Here is a 20437-nt window from a genome sequence, read left to right as displayed (position 1 = left end):
AGTCTGCCAGAAAAAAAGAAAAGAAAAAAAAAATCAGCCCCCGAAGACAGTTTGACTTAGTCATGAATTTTGGTAGGCGTGTCTATCATAAGCAGACACACAAAAAAGTCTCAAGAAGTCATGTCCGAAAACACGCAGGAAGTCTGCCATTTTGGTTTGAAGCTTCATTTTCTGGGGGTCTTCAAAGAGGAATGATCACAACAATGTATCCCCCAAAGCCAGTTTATTGAATTTTTTAGGCATGTCTGTCATGAGTTGGCCAACAAAATAGTCCACAAGAAGCACTACCCGAATATACACATGAAGTCTGCCATTTTGGTTGAATAATTTTGACCATTTCTAAAAGTTTTGTCTCGTGGTGTTGATGAAGAGATTCACATGTTCTCCCAGAAATGTATTAATTAATACTGCTGCCCCTTACGCTCCTTCAAGCACTGTATATATGTGTGGATATCAGTGGCCTGTTCATTGCAGCTTTACTTAGATTTAGATGCATTTTGTTTGCAGTTCACGTTACACAAAGAACTCTCTCGAGTCAGGATCAAAGAAATAAGGACAAAGCAATCCAGAGCCCTCGAGAGAGAAAAAGGGCCCCGGATCGCGGCGCTACGCTGAAAAATAAACAATTCCATTAAGTGTTCCATTTTCTGCCAACGCCAACCCGTGTTAATGTCGTTACAGTCGTCTGAAACGAAATCTGCTTGGCGAGATTGGACTGAAATGTCCACTTTTCATTTTGTGACGGGGTAATGTTGGTCAATAATGGAATAATCTGCTGCTTTTGCAGGGCCTGAACATGCCGTTTTTATAAATTATACGAAGTGGGAAGTTGTCGCGGAGTCTTTTTCACTCCTTTATGTTATGAAATGAGAATCTGTGTACTGAGGAAACACTCACACCCTCCATTCGTCGTGTGTGTGTGTGTGTGTTGCTACCTCTACCTTGAATCTCGCGAGCCAATTAAGGAGCAGAACCGGGCGCCCGCCACTGCCGCACACACCTATGAACCCTGTTTACAGAGTTGCATCAGAAAGGCTCCATCAAGCCCTCAATGCAGCGAGACAGCCGTAATGCCGGGCTCAACAACTCAAACGAGCGCCAAACTTTTCCCGGGCGTCAACTTGACTCAAGCAGAGGAGAAGCTGGAGCCGGATAATGGCTGGATTGTAACAACACCTGCGATGGATGAAGGCAACTAGGAGTTAGGGTGCAGCCTGCCGTGAGACAAAATGAATGCCTCTCACTAAAGCCGCTTCACACATACACACACACACACACACACACACACACGTAATTTGTGGTGTGAAGTAATGAAGTAGAAATACTTGGTTAATTCACTTAAATAGATTAAACACGTATCTGTATAACAAAAAAATCGCTCTGAAGAGAAAAAAACAACAACTACTACAATGAACACTTATTGAGGAAAAACTGTTGTTGAAAACAAAGAAGACTAAGTATCAACAAAACACACACTTTCATTAACAACGAGCTCAAGTCTTAACGCAAAACTTGTCTCAACTTGGAGCGTGGGATGGAAAACAAGGCTTAGAACTCGGACTCACACGACAAGAAAAATTAGCACAGGACAAAGGGAAACAGACTATATATAAACACCCACACACACGCAAGGAAATGGGAAACCGGTTAGGATTAGGGTTAGGGTGGGTTACGATGGTTTAGAATTAGGGTTAGGGTGGGTTACAATTAGTGGGATTCATAAGCACGCCACCACACTGAAGTCACGTATTGCTTTTCTCTTCTGGAACCAGTAGGGCATGTACTACCGGGACAGCAACGGCCAATCACATTGCAGTGGAACTAATCATACTGCAGCATGGCGTGTCCTGCCCAGAAGACAAGTGGGAATCCTAAAAAAATGCAGTGAGGATATATGCAAATCTTGCTAGCAGTTTTAACATTGCAATCTCCTTGATTAAGTTAAGGTGTTGATAGTATCTGTACTTCTACTTTTGCCACCTCTGCACATATTTAATACAATCTTGCCTTGTTGGGAGTTATTGGCTGGTTTTAATGATGCCACGAATCCTAAAAATAATAAAGAAGCAACATATCATTCCCCCTACCCGCATGGCCCGCAAGCTCACATAGTTGTCACGAGAGCCGCGGCTAATCTACTCGGCGACGTTGGGGAGGCTGTTGTTTGTGTGCCGAGTGCCATCCAACTCCCCCATCGTCCCTCCTCCTCCCTTCGCTCTCGGTCTTTGTTACCCCGTGCGGCGCGGTGTCATTCCCGAGGAGAGGAGATGATTAAAATCCCTACTGCGGCACACGGCCTCGCGCCGAGCTCTGACTCGCCGCCCCCGGTGCTAACCAGCCGCGTTGTTGCCGCGCATTTATCTGGCTGTCGCCGCGCCACTGGCGGCAGACAGGTGGCGAGTGCCCCCCCCACCCCCCACCCCCAACCCGCTCGCTAAACCCGGATACTTGACATTTGTCTCGGGAGGAGGAAATAAAAGTTGAGATTTCACAGGAGGCCTGGTGCTCGGCGGTCAGCCTAGCGAGAGGCGCTGATGAATGTGATGAGCTCTTAAACATGAAGAGGGCAGGAAGGGATTTGTGAGGCCCCTCGGGCGGCCCTTTTCACACCAAATAACACAAAAACAGGGCAGCGGCGTCTCCAGCCAGGTGACATTCAAGCATGGCTAGAGCCATTCAGCAGCATTAACGGGCCACATGATGCCGCCATACAAAGGAGCCGTGTCCTGCGAGAGCATATATTCACTCTTTTTTTGCCATTAAAACCGTGTTACTCCCCAAAGAACGAACAAAAACAGTTGTTGCTTGGCAGAATTGCCATGCATGTTCTATGTTTTAACACAGCGATCCCCCCAGTTTTTTGGGGCCACAGACTGCTTTCAAGTCAACCATTATTAGGACTGACATAGTAACAAAAACTAATGATTGACACTGACCATTATGCTGAATGTATTTGTAGTATTTACTGGGTACTGTACTTGTTTCTCTTGAAAGAGCTGGTCCCATCTTGGGGTAATAGAAGACAATGACACCCAAAGTTGCCGTCATTGCAGGAAATCCAGCGCCACAAAGATGGGAATGCAATCAAGTTATTCTGTGCTTTTTTTCAAGCAGTTTTGAAGGCTTCATTGCCTCACTTGAGAGCCTGTAGCTACATATTGTGCCGAGCGTGCTTGTTGCATGAGAATCACCTGTCATATTTCAAGTAGGACTGCTGATATTGACTCTTAAATGTACTTTATTCTTCTTGGAAGGTTCTCATGGCTGCTTTTCTGCATCTGCGTGTCTTTATTCTGTGCGCAGTATGACAAACGTCCCAAACTGGTGAGGACGGTTGAAGCGTAATGAGTTGCTTGGTATCAGTTTCAGGATTAAACACCAAAAACATGCTGCTAAAACAGCCAAGAATGGCTAAGAACAAGTCCTTTTAGTGGCTCTTCTTTCTTTAACAGGAGGGTAGCAACAATTTGCTCCATCGTTTTCACTGAACTCTCCATCAATGGACTCCTGACAGGATGTGTTAGTCACACTCGCAAATGTTTTTGTGTGTTGTTTGTCATCAGAGGGAAATAATTGCACCACAAGCCGCTATATTAGCCAACAGCAGGAGGCTGCGAGATTAACGAGACGCCTCGGGCCATAATGTCCTCGATTTGGGAGCCCCGCGCAGAGCCGCGGCAGCACACGCACACAAAAACGGCCTGAGCTAACATCTCAATCACAAGACGATCACTGCCGGCGCACGTCTCCTTTTTGACATTTTCACACGGGATGTGAGAGGGCGGCCAGTCGGGATTGGACGTGGCCTTTTCTTTTGTTTGAGCTCCTGGCTTTTAATTAGATTCTCCAGTGAGAGCAGACAAAGCCGTCTCGCCGGCCATCACCTGTCACTAGCACATGTAGGCTTTTTCTTTTGCGAGGTGAGTCGTGTCGCTGCTTTAAATACCCTTCAGAATGTAATTAAGGCACCCGGTGTTTCACACTAACTCTTTTATGCTCTTGTTATTCCTGACTTTGCATGCGTGCATCTCGAGCGGCCTTAATGTGCGCGGATAATTACAGGCTGAAGGACCCGCGGTATCGTCGAGGGTGCACGCCGCTCAAACCCCCTTGAGGCGGCTATCAATTAAGAGCCCGGTCCTTAACACCTTTCCGCGGCTTCACCTTCAAACTGAACTACAAGCAATCGATCAATATAAATTACAAAAGTTAACCGCTGTAGGCGTGGCGACATATGTATTTGGCCCGCATTATGCATTGCTCGGAAGCGGCTGGAGCTATTCAGGATTAAGTAGCGCTTCCCAAGGGCACCTTGTAGATTCAATTTGGGATTAAAAAAAAAAAAAAAAGCAGAGTTGTTGGAAGAAAGCGATCTGGGGATGCAACACAGCGGGCAGCCACACAGCTTTCCTCACCTCCCCCCCCCCCCCCCCCCCCCACCACACACACACACACACACACACACACGCCGCAACCCTGACCACCTCATTGCCAGAGCAGCATCGCAGTTAGGAGCACTTTGTCAAAGTCACCCACCGCCATGGACTCAGGCCTGTGCCGCAAATGGGACTAATTAGTAACTCGTGCTTATCCGGCAAACACTTGGAAGCCCGCCCCCTCGGTGTGCCAACACCTGGTATTGACAAGGTGTTTAAAAGTAGCCCCCGACGCAACGGTTGCCACAGAAATGGCCACGGATGTGCTGCTGCCGAAAAAAGGCAATTCATTACTGGCTGCTACATGACAGCATATACAATAACAATAACGATCTCCTGAAACCATGCGAATATGCCCCCAGAGTGGGTCTGTGAAAAGCTTATTTCTGTGACAGAGGTAGAATGACGATGGCTGTGTAAAAAGGTATATCGGTAGGACAGAATCTGGAAACCCTGCGGATGAAACTCATAGCGGCACGATCGTGCGCTTTCAGACTCGGACCTACAGTTTGTGTTCGTAAGCGAGGGTGGGAACCTGGCTCCCCACAGGTAATAGGGGGTTGAAGTCGACCCGAGAATTTGTTGGCTTCAGAAGTGCGACTATGTGAAGGTGTGTAGGGAAGGCTGGGCTAAGGATGTGAAGTTTAACACCCAGGACTCACTTCTTCTGCCTTAGTTTATTGAACCATACTTGCCAGGAATGGGAAAATGAAGTCGACCTTCAGGTTTCTTGGCTTTCAAGGCGTAACTGAGTGAAGAGTTTAACACCCAAGACTTATTTTTCCTGCCTTGCTCTGTTGAAAAAAAAACATTTGTAGTAGGAGCAAAAGTAGTTTGTCTCAGTAAGTGGCTGAAGAGGAGACGTAATCGACTTAGCGGTATTAAATCTACTGCTGCTCTGTGAAAGGTTTTTGTTTGGTCTGACCACAAAGATAAGCTTTCCCACAACTCGCACACCAACAGGGCTAATTTGATGAATTGTTTATGCACCCATCCATCAACTTCGTTTGGTGCTTGTCCTCATTAAGGTCCCGGTTTTACCGAAACCTATCGTCCGGCCTCATTGCTCATCTTTGGTAACATCTATATGTCATATTGTCAGTGACATTCCGTGGTCACCGGCTGCCAAATGGCTATAGTCCCCGCCATCCCAACCCCACCTCCTGTGCATGTACAGGGTCTTAAGGTCTTAAAACGTATCCGTTATCTTCCACGTGAACAAGATTGCTTCCCGGACTCGTTATAGAAAGCAATCAGTGGCCGGTAAATCTTTGCAATGATCCACTGCTGGTGTGAGTAAAGAATGTACTTGGCCTCATGACAAACATGTCACCGACCGAGGCTTGCGAGCTTAGCAACGGGACCCGGCGTAACGGTGATGATGAAGATGAATTGGGACTTAAGGGGCGGACATGTTGCTTGGATGCTAATTGCCATCGTCAACTCATCAGTGGGCTCTTGTGTCCACAAGCGCCCTCCGGGCTTGTGGTAGTACTACGTGGTAGTTCATCATAACCCAAATTTGCAAACATTTTGTACAAGCCATCATGTTATCAACCGATAGTTATGCTAGTTATCGCACCAAGCACGAGGGGAGTCCACTACCTGTTTTCCGGGTTTGATCACATGACGAGAGCAGCTGTGACGTTATTTTTCGGTCGACAGCAGAGGGGGGTATTGCCCAACATGGCGGCCCGCTGAGATGGATGAAAATGTATGAATTAAACAGACTAATACAAATACATGAACGCAGTGTTAATCAGAATACAGTGTTTAGTGGTGGCACATACAACGTATTCTTCCTAAAAACATTTTTGATTTAGTTCCTCTTTAGGTTACACAACCGCACGTCTACGATAGAGTAAACACCGTTAGCTAATTTCATATAGCCTCCCACCGCTAGTTAGAATGAATTGTAATCCCTCCCCATTTGGTTAGTATAGACGGAGGATAGACACAGCCGCTGGTGCACTTTCAATCGCTTTATTGAGCAAACAATGAGAAAATATAGTAAACACAAGCACATTCTTAGATGATGATCTCAACTGACACCGTCACTCAACACGCAGAGAGACTAACAGTTTAGGCAGTTACGAGCCAGACGACTTTATATTCTCATACGCTGATTTCCACGTCAGTCGCCAGGCCAAGCGTGCCTTTGGAAGGCACACACACATTCACAGATACTATAATGTAGAACGTGAGCATGGCGACCCTCAGGTGGAATGTATCCGCCATGATAAACGGAGGTTTACTATAGTAGTCGTGTTTGTCTTTATTACCACGTACACACTTGTTGGCTTTCTCACGAAGACTCATGGTTATGCAAAAGAATCGTGAGGTTTCAACCAGATTGCTGAATCACAGAAATTTGCATAGGGAAAGGGAAACCTATTTAGTTATTTATAATAATTCCATGAAACTGTTGGATCACAGGACAGAATCACCAATTATCTCACACAGGCGAGTCCGTGATCAAAAATTAGTATTAGAAGGATTTGGAGAGGAGTCGGGGAAGAAACACAGAAAAAGAAAAAAATGCTATGCTAATTGGGATTTGCTGGGATGCACTTCCAACTGTTGATGTATGAAGACAAGCGCTGATTAGTCTGGTATTTTCACGCCAAAATAAGTTTTCTTGGACAATAAATAAATGGAAAAAAAAAACTAAACATACTAATTTAAATGTTAAAAAGTAGTTTTATCGTGTGGGCTGGTGAGAGGCTTAGATCAAATTGCCAGTGCATAGAAATGAGTTTTCATGCCAAATTAAGAGTTTTATTTGACAACAGTTATTTCTCTGTAGCCTGCTAAAACGTTTCCACTAGACTAGTAGTGCCAATTTAACAGTGTTTTGCTGTTGTTGTTGTTTTTACAAAGTAAATAGGTTAAAAAGTCCAATTTTGATTGGAGGCTGGTAAGAAATTTCCACTAGACTGGTCGTGCCAACTTTGTTGGAAGTTAACTCCATGAAGACAAGGTCAACGCATCCCAATAGTCCCCTCAGTAACTAAAACACTCATAAAGAAACTTCTGGAGAGCCATAAAAGTCTCGTAACAACTCCGGGCAGGACGCCCCCCCCCCCCCCCCTCCCCCCTTGATAGACAACTTACAGTCCCATCCTTCCTTTTCCTTTTTTTTTAAACGGTGAACAGCAGAAGAAGTTACGGCATTAACACTCGCATAATGCATTGCGTAGTCATGAGATCCAATCAGCTTCTTGCTGGGTGGAAAGCGAGCCGAGCTTAATCGGTGGTGATCGGCCAGCGAGGAAGCCCGGGATGCTGGCTCTGGCCCAAAGGCGCTATCTGGGCGCGCGTTAAAGTGTGCATGTGTGTGCCGTGTATGTACGCACAAGCTTGACAAGTTAATAAAGCAAGCGATTGTCCTCCAGAAAGAGAGTTAAGAAGCTCCACCGACCATAACACAACGCTCACCGGCCACTTCATTAGGTACACTTCCCTAACCTCATAACACCTGATACGATAAGTTTATTAAAAAAAAAAAAAAAAAGTAGTTACACCATTTTGATTGATGACACTGTCAGAGAGGTATTAATTGAACAAAATGTTTATTATTGCCGAGGGCTGCGTCACACGGAGTGGTGCTTCGAATATGTTTCCCTTGTAGAGCAATAAAGCAAAACAAAGGAAGAAAATAGGAAAGTATCTTTGGAAAGACATATTTATTTAAACTGTGATCAAACTGTGATTCAGCTTTTTTTTCAAAAGTTAAACTTACACGCAGCCATGACCAGGCCGTCGCGCCGCTGTTTTCAAGGCAAATCCTCAGAATGATCATAAAACTTTGACTCACACATTATATGGTGCAGTAAAAAAAAAAAAAAAAGTTTCGCCCATCTGTCTACTACACCTGTTTCCATTTGGGGCTCATTTGAGTGAATTCCCTGGTAGGAACTCCAATAAGTACGAGCACTGGGAATCGCCTTAAATGGCCCATCCACCCATTTTCTGAGCCGCTTCTCCTCACTAGGGTCGCGGGCGTGCTGGAGCCTATCCCAGCTGTCATCGGGCAGGAGGCGGGGTACACCCTGAACTGGTTGCCAGCCAATCGCAGGGCACATACAAACAAACAACCATTCGCACTCACATTCACACCTATGGGCAATATAGAGTCTCCAAATCATGCATGTTTTTGGAATGTGGGAGGAAACCCACGCAGGCACGGGGAGAACATGCAAACTCCACACAGGCGGGGCCGGGGATTGAACCCCGGTCCTCAGAACTGTGAGGCTGACGCTCTAACCAGTCGGCCACCGTGCAACACGATTGATTCTTCCCTGCCAATTGTGTCGTAAAACAACACATAAGGGACGCCGCTAATTGAGTATTCGACACAACTATACATTTAACGATCAGTGTTTTCGCCTTCCTTTGCGTCTCTTTGAAGATTACGAGAAATTCGCCTTTTGATCCGCTCCATCAAACCGCCGAACGGCTGAAAAATGACAAAGTAATCTCCCACAATCTGCGGGAATCTTTAATAAGTGTCGTTTAATGAACGAACGGCAAGTCATTAACTTTGAAAGCGGCAGTGATTGCTTTTGAAGGATTAGCGCACTTTCTCTGCATTTTAAAAACACCCGCCGCTAATTTATCGGAAATTATTGTGGCGATAACGTTTAGATTGCAAAAACTGAGCCGTTAATCAAAGTGACGCAGGACGCTGTTTAGTATGGCGGTCATCGGATGTCGGTGGTCTCCTGGCTCAAATTTGGATCATTCGCACAGGTCCATATGCCCCGCCCACTGCCTGAATTATTCTGTGAAGTATTTAACATGTACATTGGTGCCTTGAGGGAAAAAAAAAAAAAAAGTTTTGTTTTTTTTTTGTGTGTTTTTTTTGCCACTCCCTGCCGAAGTTTACTGTCAAACTAAACATAAAATAAATGACACCTTGTGTATTTAGAACAACCGAACGACGTTGCCTTAAGGACGGCCCGCTAGCTTCCCACCATCCATTTTCTACACTGCTTATCCTGTTTAGCGTTGCGAGTGAGTTGGAGCCTTTCCCAACTGACTTGGTGAGAGAAATAGAGTACACTCAAGACTGGTTGCCAGTCAAGCGCAGGGCACATATTTATATATTGTCCCACCCCAATGGGATGCATTTCTAATATCGCTGTAATGGCAGACTTTATTTTTGTTTTTGTCACGATTGTAATAAAGAACCTCTGCTGCCCCTTTAGGTGTCATCAGGACAGCTTTGCCCAACATGGACCGCGAGACCAGGGACCAGTACGTGCTGGTCATCCAGGCCAAGGACATGGTGGGCCAGATGGGCGGGCTGTCCGGCACCACGTCCGTCACCGTCACGCTCACCGACGTCAACGACAACCCGCCTCGCTTCCCTCACAGTAAGTCACTCCCCCAATCATCCTGGCAGGTTGATTTAAAGAAAAAAAAAAAAAAGTTTCATAATCTTGTTATAAGGACGAAATGAGTGTATATGATCCTATGTGTGCACATTTGAAGCGACATTTTGTCAAGTGGGACTTCACTGATTGGTTTCGCTCGTAAACATTTTTTTTTTCCATTAACATACTTGGATCATGGGGAAACTATTTTGACACACTTTGCTGTCAATAAAAGACAATTCCATTTATATGGTTCACCATATTATGAATTTTGCCAATAAAACGTAGTTCTCTTTTGATAAAAACAAACAAAAAAACAAAACCAAAAAACCACACGAAAGAAACTCTCCAAACTGTTTTTTTTCTTTTGATTTGATCTCAATTAAAATAATGTGCAATAAATAGCCATGAAGTGCACTTGAGATGGGCTGAGTGGCGAAACATTCAGTTAAAAGCTCTTTCTGACACTTTAAACGGTCACTTTGCATAATTGCTACTTTAGGTTTGGGTACTTTTAAGTACATTTGGTGGGCCAAACGTACATTTGGCTTTCTAAAGATTTATAAAGCCTGATTTATGGATACACACATTTTTTGTTCTCCTTATTGTTGTTGGCGTCAGTCCACAAAACTCGGTGGAAGCCTTGCAGAAGCACAAAGGAAGAACAAATGACATTTTGAAGATCTGGACCAAAATTTGGGAATCGTAGCATCTTTCTGTCAAAAATGTGTTTTTTTTTTTGTTACTTTGGTCATTTTGTTAGTTAAGTTGCTCTTCAGTTTATGAGTTAGTTTGTTTCGTTCATACATTGTTAGTTGTTTTTTGTAAGTTAATTTGCTCATTTGTGGATTTGTTTCTTTATCAGTTTTGTGAGTTAGTTGGTTTGTTGGTTGGTCACTTGTCCGTTCTTTCATCGTTGGCGAGTAATTCAGTTACTTTGCTCACTTGTGTAAGTTTGTTAGTTTGCTAAACTCTTGAGTTTGTAAGTTGCTTTGCTCGTTCGTTGGTTAGTTACTAAGTTGTTCGTGGTTTGTTCGTTAGTTGGTCCGTTAGTTCATTCGTTCCTACGTATGTTAACTAGTTTGTTCATTTGTTAGGTTTGTTTGTTTCCTAGTTTGTAAATTAGTCAGACAATTTGTTGGTTTGTCCTTTCAGTAGCTAGTTTTTTAGTCGGTTACGGTTATTTCGTATGTTCCTTTTTTTGTTAGTAGTGTACGTGCATTAGTTTTTACGTTTTTTTAGGTATGTGCTTGTTCGTAAGTTGGTGCATTCATTCGTTCCTTAGTTTGTTCTTTCTTTTTCATTTAGCACTGACGAACAAATGAAAAATCGCTTTTGCTTACGATCCAACCTTGGCGGCGGTCTCACTCTAGTGGTGGGGGGGATGATTCGGAATACCGATAATATTGATAGCAGTGCTGGCATGGACAAATTTGGGGGTATTGGGCTTGTTTAGTTTGCAATTTATATATATTGTTTCCACTTTTGTTTTTTTTATTTATTCGAAGTCAAAAACAAAGTTCACTGAAGGGGAGAAATTTGATGAGTTGCCGCTTCAATCCCTGTATTTCCTTGGTATCAATTTCTACCGAAATCTCACAGGATCGCACACCACTACTGCGCTCTGCTAAATGTCTTACTTTGTTGCTGTCTTCACTAGCAGCAAATGAAATCAGCTTTCCAGCAAGGTGTTCAATCCCCCTGCTTCATTCCTCATCAGAACCGTAAAAAGCTTTGGCGTGGGATACCTTGGAACCATCCGATGCCATTTTTTTTTAGTTCTTGTTGTATTTCCTAGCGTGCTAATGGCTTCCCGGCTCAGCTTTAGGATTCAAAGGCGTCCGGGGCTTCTTGTGATGATCCAAAGGGCCAGCAATCAGTTTACCAACACCATGGCTCGGAGCTCTCGGGCCGCCGCCCGTTAGCCCAGTCAATTTGTTGCCTCCCGTGGAGAAGGAGCGCACAGAGATACTGAAGTTTGCACAACAAGTTGTCAATGGCGGTTAAACCCCGCTGTCTCTCTGAGGTGATCTCTCCGGGAAGTTCATCGGGTTTCTTCCCGTAGCCCTCGCAGCGTCAATTATTGATAGGGATTCTCCCCCCAAATTGCTGCTTCAAACCAAAATGGCCAATATTCTGATAGGTCCATATATAAGAATCAGAATCAGAATCCTCTTTATTTGCCAAGTACGTCAAAAACACACAAGGAATTTGTCTCCGGTGGTTGGAGTACAAGCATAGACAGCCATTTTGACAATAAATACTGTTAAGCTAGACATGTCCACCCAATTTCATATTGATCAGTGAAACTAGTGTTGGGGTCTAACTTTATTATTTGGGTCAGAGTTCACTGTTGAGCCTCACGGTCCAGAAGACGTCTCAGAGGCAACCCGACCAGGCTGGCCGGTGGGGGTGAAGGTGCAAAAAAGGTGGAGGCGCAAATCGTCGCTTGCCTTTTAAACAGCCGCTATTCCACGGCAAATTAAAAAGCCATTATACAGCTTACACGGCAGCAAACAATGTGGGGCAGATTAGCATTTAGACGGCCGGCGGAGGGGGACACTGTCAGGAACACAGAAAGGTCTCGTAATGAGCTCTGTCACGCCGATTGGGGGGAGATTGTGATTATGAATATGATTCCCTTCTTTATTCTTGCGAGACGACTTTAAATCCAGGCGGGTCGGACAAAAGCTCGGGGAAACACGACGGAGAGTCGCGGAGTAATAGAATCTTTTGAAGTGGACGCTGGGATCGGAGCGGACCAAAGAACACAATGGAGTTGAACTTCCATTTCCGGAAGAATGAATTGGGACGGCCGTTCGTTCTGAAAAAATATGAAGTCCCGCCACACTGCTTATACCTGTAGGCCAGTTAGGAATCCTAAAATATTGATTCAAACATTGCCTGCACCGTTTAGTACGTCTTGTTTGACGGAGTGACGGTAGGCTACATTCCAGCTATTGACCTTAATGACACATTGCTGAAGTTGTTGGGGGCTATTAGAGCATGTTTGAAAGCCATACGCTCTAATAATGCATACGCTGTAGTTTAAAGCAGGGGAGCGCAAACCTTTGAGCTCAGGGGCTTTCATTTTTAAAAGCGGACAGGTTTGTATAGCGTGTCACTGAATGCTCATTCGTGTGGTTAGTCGTTATTGTAAAGCTTCGATGCTGCTGATGAGTGGTTTGGGTCGAAAATTGTGGCTTCACACAGCGTTGATTGAGTAAATAACATCTTGGCATCATGGCAACCGAGATGCTTTTGCTATTTACCGCCTACATACGGTAAATAAAGAAATGAAGAAATGATGACGCCGCTCAAGCCCACAAATATGGCCTTCCGCCACACCGCCCCTGGTAGCCTAATGAACTGGCTTCCTGCCCCGTGTCTGTCCTTTTCCCCCCAGAGGTCAACCAGTACACCGTCCTGGAGTCGCTTCCCGTGCAGTCGGCGGTGGCCCGGATCAAGGCGGCCGACGCCGACGTGGGCCCCAACGCCGAGATGGACTACAGGATCGTGGACGGGGACGGGCCCGGCGTCTTCAACATCACCACTGACGAGAACACGCAGGAGGGCGTCCTTCTCCTTTTAAAGGTGTGGCCGGAACCTCCGAAGAGAAAAACAATTGTGTAAAAACAACCTGATTGTGTTGATAACATTGAGCCACAAGAGCAACCGCCGCTTTTGATATTTACCACCAACATGGGGAAGAAAAAAAAAAAAAAAAAAAGCGGACGTGTCAGGCGGGCCAATTTGATCTTTTTGTTTGATTTGTCAAATCAATGTTCTCCCGCAGGTTATTAAACAGCACAATGAGCGCTCCAATAAGGCGAAAAGTGAATTGACAAAATCTTTTCAGCAGCCCTCATTTTGCAATGATTGTCAGCCGCGTTTGAGTGCGCGCCGCTCGATAATATCGCCCTCGCTGCACATTCCGACTGTAATCCATCAGCATAGTCTTTGCGCTAACTTTGTAGTAATGCTCTTTAGTATAAGTGTTGTATTACAATATCCCCCCCCCCCCTTCGCTCCTGGCAGCCTCTGGACTTTGAAACCAAGAGCAGCTTCTCACTGCGCGTGGAGGCCACCAACAGGAACATCGACTCCAACTTCCTGAACTTGGGTCCGTTCAGCGACACCACGTCGCTCAAGGTGACCGTGCAGGACGTGGACGAGGCGCCCGTCTTCGCCGCGCCCTTCAGCAGGATGTCCGTCTCGGAGGACGCCCGCGTGGGCGCGTCCATCGGGAGGGTGTCTGCGCACGACCCGGACACCTCCAACAACGGCATCAGGTTAGTGATGTCGTACACTGACTTGAGTCGATGTATTTTTTCCACATTATTATTGTTATTACTATTGGAATTTGCCCTCAAAATAGCTGCTTCAAACCAAAATGACCGACCTCAGCACCGAGCATGGGTTCTCAAGACTTTTTCGTGATAGCAATTTCTTGCCAGTCGGTGAAACTGGAGTGGGGGTTTCGTTTTTTTCTTCCCATTACAGAATGTAACTTTTTGGGGGGTTTTTGGTTTCTTACTGAATTCTGTAGCGAGAATTTTCACCTTGTAGTTCGTCGGGCTCAGTGTAATCACAATGGGAGTCTCACCGGCATGCCTCTTAAGCAAACAGGCGACAGTCACAAGCGCTGCCAGATGGCGCTGGGTGTGCGTGCGTGCGTGCGTGCGTGTGTGTGTGTGGCAGGGGTGCGGGAGGGTGCAGCATCTGCAAAAGTGAAATGCCAACGTGAAGCCAGAAAAAGGGCATTCCTTCAGTCAGGTCAAGGCTCAACATGGTGACCTTTTCGCTTCCGAACACGACCTCACGTCGCCAGTCTGTCGTCGTGTCGCATCCCCCGCCCCCCGTCCGTGTCCCACCCTCGCTTTGCGTTAATTGAATGAATATTGCAGTTGCTCCGTCACGATTGTTACTAACCCTAATCAGAAAATCTGATTACTGCACCATTGTAGATGTGAAGTACTCCTTTTTTCTTTTTTTTGTGGTTATAATCAGCATCTGTGATATGACCCCCCCCCCCCCCCCCCCCCCCCCCCGCGCCCCCCACATCAGTCGAAATGAAAATTATTGTGGAGCTAATGGAGCCACCAGAGTCAAATTACTTTGCCGTGGTACCCTTTGGGTGTCGCCTAATTGTAATTTTCTCATAAAAAAAAAAAAAAAAAAAGTGTACCCAAAGGCATGAAGTTGATTATCATCAACGTGTATTGATTTTTGTTGTTGTTGTCTTTTTTGTTTCATGCATGCATTTCGAAATGTGGCAGTTGACCGAAGCCCTTTTACGGCATTTAGAATCCCTCCGTGGTACAAACGTTCACTGCCGTAAAACCTTTATTCAACCCTCCTGTGGTACTGCGGGTCAAATTGACCCATTTTCAAGATGAAAAATAAAGAACCAAAATATTTAACGGTTGATTTGATTTTATATTTCCTCATCTGTTGTCATTAAAGTTAAGAGAGCCTGCCTTTTATGTTGCGGGTCCAATTGACTTGTTTAAAAAGCTCAAAATTCTCCTATTCGTTGATTCTTTAAAAAAAAACATTTTATATACATTATTTTTCAATTTGCAAACGCACACCCCAAATGTGGTATATTACAAATGATACAGTCATTTGAAATTTTAGACTCTAGAAAATATTTGATATATATATGTGTGTGTGTGTGTGTGCGCGCGCGCAGGTACTCCATCGACCGCAACACGGACATGGAGCGCTTCTTCAACGTGGACGCGCTGAGCGGCGTCATCAGCACGGCCAAACCTCTGGACCGCGAGGCCAACTCCGTGCACAACCTCACCATCCTGGCCATCGAGAGCCGTAAGTTTACGCAGCAAACGTAGCGGAAGCCTTTTGAGCATTTATTCCATATCTTTCGTTGCAGCCTGAGGTCCGTGTACTAGTAGCCTCTTTGTCCTCACTAGTAAGACTGTGCCTTACTGGAACTGTTTTCAACTACTGTGTGACATTTCTGCACACTCTCGTTGGGGGCGCTTGTGTACACAATCTAGAAGTCGTGTAATGTGGAAGACACAAATTCTTTAACTTTTTGGCTCCGGGGCCCCTTACAGAGGGGCAATTATTGATTTTTTTCTCTCAAGGACCCCCTCGTAATCCTCATATCAATTTAACATAACTATCATTGCACCCCTGAATGCCAGAGCAATTTTTAAAAAAGTTGCCCATTTTTGAGTAAAGAAAAGTTGTAACGTTACAATAAATGTATGTTTTTATTTTATACTGCCTTGTGTTCTGCACAATCTCTCCGATTCTAGTATTAAGAAAAAAATAATAATCTTTTCATGTGTTTCGGCTCTTTATAAGGCAATCCACAATAGTTGAGAGTCCGAATTGAGCGCATGGAGGGCATGGAAATGTGGCCTAAAGATTTTGTGGCGATGTCAGTGAATATGATTCCAAGCGTGAGGACGGTCACTCTGACCTCATCCCGGGGGTGACGCGCTGACTCAGGGCGCGCGCGCGCTCATGTTAATGTGACGTGGCGAGGAGCTGCGTGCTTGTTTTTTTTAAATTTTTAATTATTTTAATCCATCCATCTTGCACTGGCCCCAAGGACGCAGTCACATCACCTGTCAGCCATTCTGGTTTTATATCACGCTTTGCTTTGAAGGAGACGTATTTTGCACAGTTTTCACAATCTAAAACAGTTCCAAGGTGTCTTATTATCAAGTCTCTGACATTATTTTGTCAAAACACCCAAAGGAACAAGAATTATGGCACTTTTCACAGCATACTTTTTTGTTCTTGCATAAATTAGCCTGGGGCAGCACAACGAGCTAGTGGTTAGCACATCGAGCTAGTAGTTAGCACATGTCTCACAGTTCTGAGGTTCTGGGTTCGAATCTCAGTCTGGCCTTGCTGTGTGGCATAAAGAGTGAACCGACTTGTCGACGATTCGACTTGACCATGTTTCATTGACGTTTAACGCTACAAGTCAACTAATCGCTAATCACGAGGTTTTGGCATCTTTTCTTCCAAACGGCCATTTCACGGAGGACTTTTGAGTGACCCGTCGCCAGATTATAATGGGGAAGCGAAAGGTCCGTCCAACAAGACGATACATACTTTATACATCGGCATGAGTTAGAGAGTAGAAAGATAAGATGGTTGTTAAAGAGCATAGCGGTTAGCCTCGCTAGCTTCCTGAAAGATTCGGACCGCGCGACTGCGGGCGAGGAATGAGGGCAGCGACGCAAAGTTAGACTTAGTTGCCAAAATGTTACAACTTGATTCGTTCATAGAAGTTGTGTGATAGCAGACTTACTAACGTCGTTACACTTTCGTTGCCTTATTACAGTGAGAGCGACGGATTTTACACAAAATCAAACGAGTAACAAGTGTAATACAATAAAATGACAAGTTAGAAACAGTTAAAAAGAGACCACTGTGCTCAAAAAATAGCAATGATGTCATCAATTAACTGACATTATAGCCGACTACAAACAATCTTTACTTGTTCTACACCGACTGTGGCGTTTGCTTTGTGATGGTTTTCTCCTGGTGCTTCGGCTTCCTCCCACATTCCCACATTCCCCCAAAAGGCATGAACTTTTCAAAATATATTATTTATTTTAGTCTCACTTTTACTTTGTGGATAATTTCTAGTCATTTCCACTACTTCTATTGTGCAAGCTGGCGGTTATCAGGAATAATTTAAGAGAAGCGCTATCACATCTATGATACGGTGGATGCCCTGAATTTATTTATTTATTTATTTATATATTTATTACTTTGTGGGTTATTTCTCGTTGTTCTGTTTATTTGTATTGTGTCAGCTTGTGGTTATCACGAATATCTCCCGAGAGGAGCATTGCATCTACTGTACGGTGCTTCTTTTGTTTACTTTGGGGATTATTTCTTGTTGTTCTCATTATATTCTTTGGTTGGTGTGTTTATTTCTGGACTTTTTTTGGGAATTATTGGCATTTGTTGCTTTTGTTTCCGTTGTGCAAGGTAGTGCTTACCATGAATGACTTCCGATTGGAGCTACTGCATTTAGTGTAGAGTGCATTTCTGAGGATTTTTTTTGTTACTCTGTGGATTATTTCTCGTCTTTCTGTGTATTTCTTTTGTTTGAGGCAAGGGGTTATCGTAAATAACCGGACTGCAGAGGTATTGCATTAGTTATATGGCTCACTACAGTTTTTTTTAATGTTTTTTTTTAACATTGTGGTTTTGTGAACTTGGACATGACGAGTGTTTCACACAGTGTAATAGATTGAGAAGGAATTCAAATTTCAGAAATAGGCATCTTACAAAAGATTTGGGAAGGCAGAGTCTATTTGTATACGAGAAAGGCACTTTGTATAATATGTCCCTTTTTTTTTTATTTTTTTTTATTTTTTTTATTGCATGCCTCAAAGCGCTCCTAATGTGTGATGTCGTGGCACATTGTGCCTCTTGGACACTGTCTGTAGCCCAATAGCTGGCATCTGGCAGCCACTGTTCACCCTTCATGCGAGCACAGTCGCCGCCGTGGCGCTCGCTCACGTTCCGTCCAAAACCAGTCTGTGGCCCTGGGGCGCCGCGCGTCCTTTTTCTGTCGCCGTCGCATTGTCCTCGGCCATCTGAATGTCAGTGCATCATCTCGGGCCAGCTTTGCGGCTCCGCCAAGCTGAATTATCGTCTAGTTTGCCTGGCCAGAGACGTTTAGGCGTTGGCGCAGGAAGTCGCAAACGAGCCCGAGACCGGTGCTGTCAAACTTTGCAGCCTGTTGGAAGCGCGCTGTGTGTTTGTCACCTCCTTTTAAGCCTGTTATGTGTGTCAGATTTTTATTATACAATGCCGTAGTTCTAGCATCCTGACTTTGTGGATTATTTTGAGTCATTCTGTATGTTTCTATTGTGCAAGGTAGCGGTTACAATGAATATCTGGAGAGAGGAGCAATCTCATTAACTCTAGGGTTAATGCTGTGGTCCTTTTTTTTGACATTGTGGATTATTATTATCAATTGCTGATTTATTGAGCATAATCAATAACAGTAGGGATAAACTATCACATTAGCTATATGCTGCATGTCGTGCTATTTGTAACTGTGGATTTTTTTTGAGTCATTTTGTGTATTTCTATTGCGCAAAGTGGCAGTTTATCATGAATGACTTGTGGGAGGAGCTATTGTATTAACGTTACAGTGCATGCCGTGAAATTCTTTTTCCACGTTGTAGATTATTTCTATTCATTCAGTTTACTTCTATTGTGCAGTGTGGCGGTTTTGATGAATAACTGGCAAGACGATCTTTTGCATCTATAGTGCATGCCGTGGAATTTTCTTCAGTCTTTGTGGATTATTTCTAATCATTCGGTTTATTTCTATCGTGCAGGTTGGTGGTTATCATGAATGACTGGAGAGAGGAGCTATTGCTATGGTGAATGCTGTGTACCATTTTTGACTTTGTAGAATATTTTGGATCATTGTGTATATTTCTATTGTGCAAGATGGTGGTTGTCATGAATAACTGTAGGGAGGTGCTACCACACTAAGTGCATGTCGTGGACTTTTTATACTCTGTGGATTATTTCTATAGTGACTTTTTTAATATATTTTGTGGATCATCTTTATGTCCACTGTACAAGGTGGCTGCAGTCATGAATAACTTTTGCTCAGATTTCACCGCCCTCTTTTTGTCTCTCTTTCAGAGGATCCGAACCAAATCGGCAAAGGCGTGGCCATCATCACCGTGCTGGACGTAAACGACAACGCGCCCGTCTTCGCCATCGACTACGAGACCCTCCTCTGTGAAAACGCCATGCCGGGCACGGTAAGACACTCCTCAATCCGCCTCTTAAAATGGAGCCCATTCCGGGTGAGACGGCGTCCGCCATCAGCACGGCTGACGTCCTTTATTATTAGATTTCATGGCGGCGCTTGTGACGCTTCATTCGAGATTGCGCTCATTTAGTGCTGTCAACTGGCGGTGGTGGTTGACTATTTTCTGGACATCTCACAATGAGTGTTTCATGTCAGGGTTTTGGAAAATGCTACAGAAGACTATGTATGAATGTATAACAAGATGGATGGATGGATGGATGGATGTTTCGATATTTGGATCGATGGATGTGTGGATGAAGCGAACTGATGTTTGGATCTTTAGTTGGAAGGACGGCACAAACAGATGTTTAAATGGATGGATCTTTGAGGCGATCTTTGGATGGATTAAGACTTGGGGGGGAATAATAAATGTTTAAATCGATGAACGTGTGGATGGATGTTTGGATGGATAATCTTTTGATGTTTAGATGGATGAAAGTTTTGATGGATGGAAAGGTTTACAGATAATGAAATGTTTGGATGGATAGGTAAAGATTTGATAGCTGCAGTGTGGTATTTTCTTCCTGTAGGAGGAATGTGTTTCAATGTTTTTAGCCACATTACGGTATGACACGGAGACACGCTTCTGTGAGGGTGTTTTACATTTTGAGCCTCATTGTTGTTCAATGACTCGTGCGACGATCCTGCTGATTTATCCACCGGCAGCATTTGGAGAACACAATCAGACGGCCGTTGACGGGGGCGTGCAATCGATCAGAGTGATGCGCTGCATCGGAGACAGCTATTAGGACCTTCTGGAATATGTTATTGGAGCTCGCGTG

At 44.5% G+C, this 20437-nt stretch overlaps 1 protein-coding gene across 2 annotated transcripts in view; it reads left to right on the top strand.

The window, feature by feature from the left end:
- The window catches only part of cdh7a (cadherin 7a), an 80028-nt gene that overhangs the window by 39411 nt on the left and 20180 nt on the right, over nt 1-20437 (top strand). For both annotated transcript variants that reach the window (XM_061757672.1, XM_061757670.1), the window contains exons 4-8: nt 9647-9814; nt 13221-13408; nt 13853-14106; nt 15510-15646; nt 19484-19605. In XM_061757672.1, coding sequence (XP_061613656.1) covers nt 9647-9814; nt 13221-13408; nt 13853-14106; nt 15510-15646; nt 19484-19605 — 869 coding nt within the window. The remainder of the gene's footprint in view (nt 1-9646; nt 9815-13220; nt 13409-13852; nt 14107-15509; nt 15647-19483; nt 19606-20437) is intronic.

This window comes from Phyllopteryx taeniolatus, chromosome 20 (genome assembly GCF_024500385.1).
Source record: "Phyllopteryx taeniolatus isolate TA_2022b chromosome 20, UOR_Ptae_1.2, whole genome shotgun sequence".
NCBI lineage: Eukaryota > Metazoa > Chordata > Actinopteri > Syngnathiformes > Syngnathidae > Phyllopteryx > Phyllopteryx taeniolatus.
This window is presented reverse-complemented; position numbering and strand designations above follow the sequence as displayed.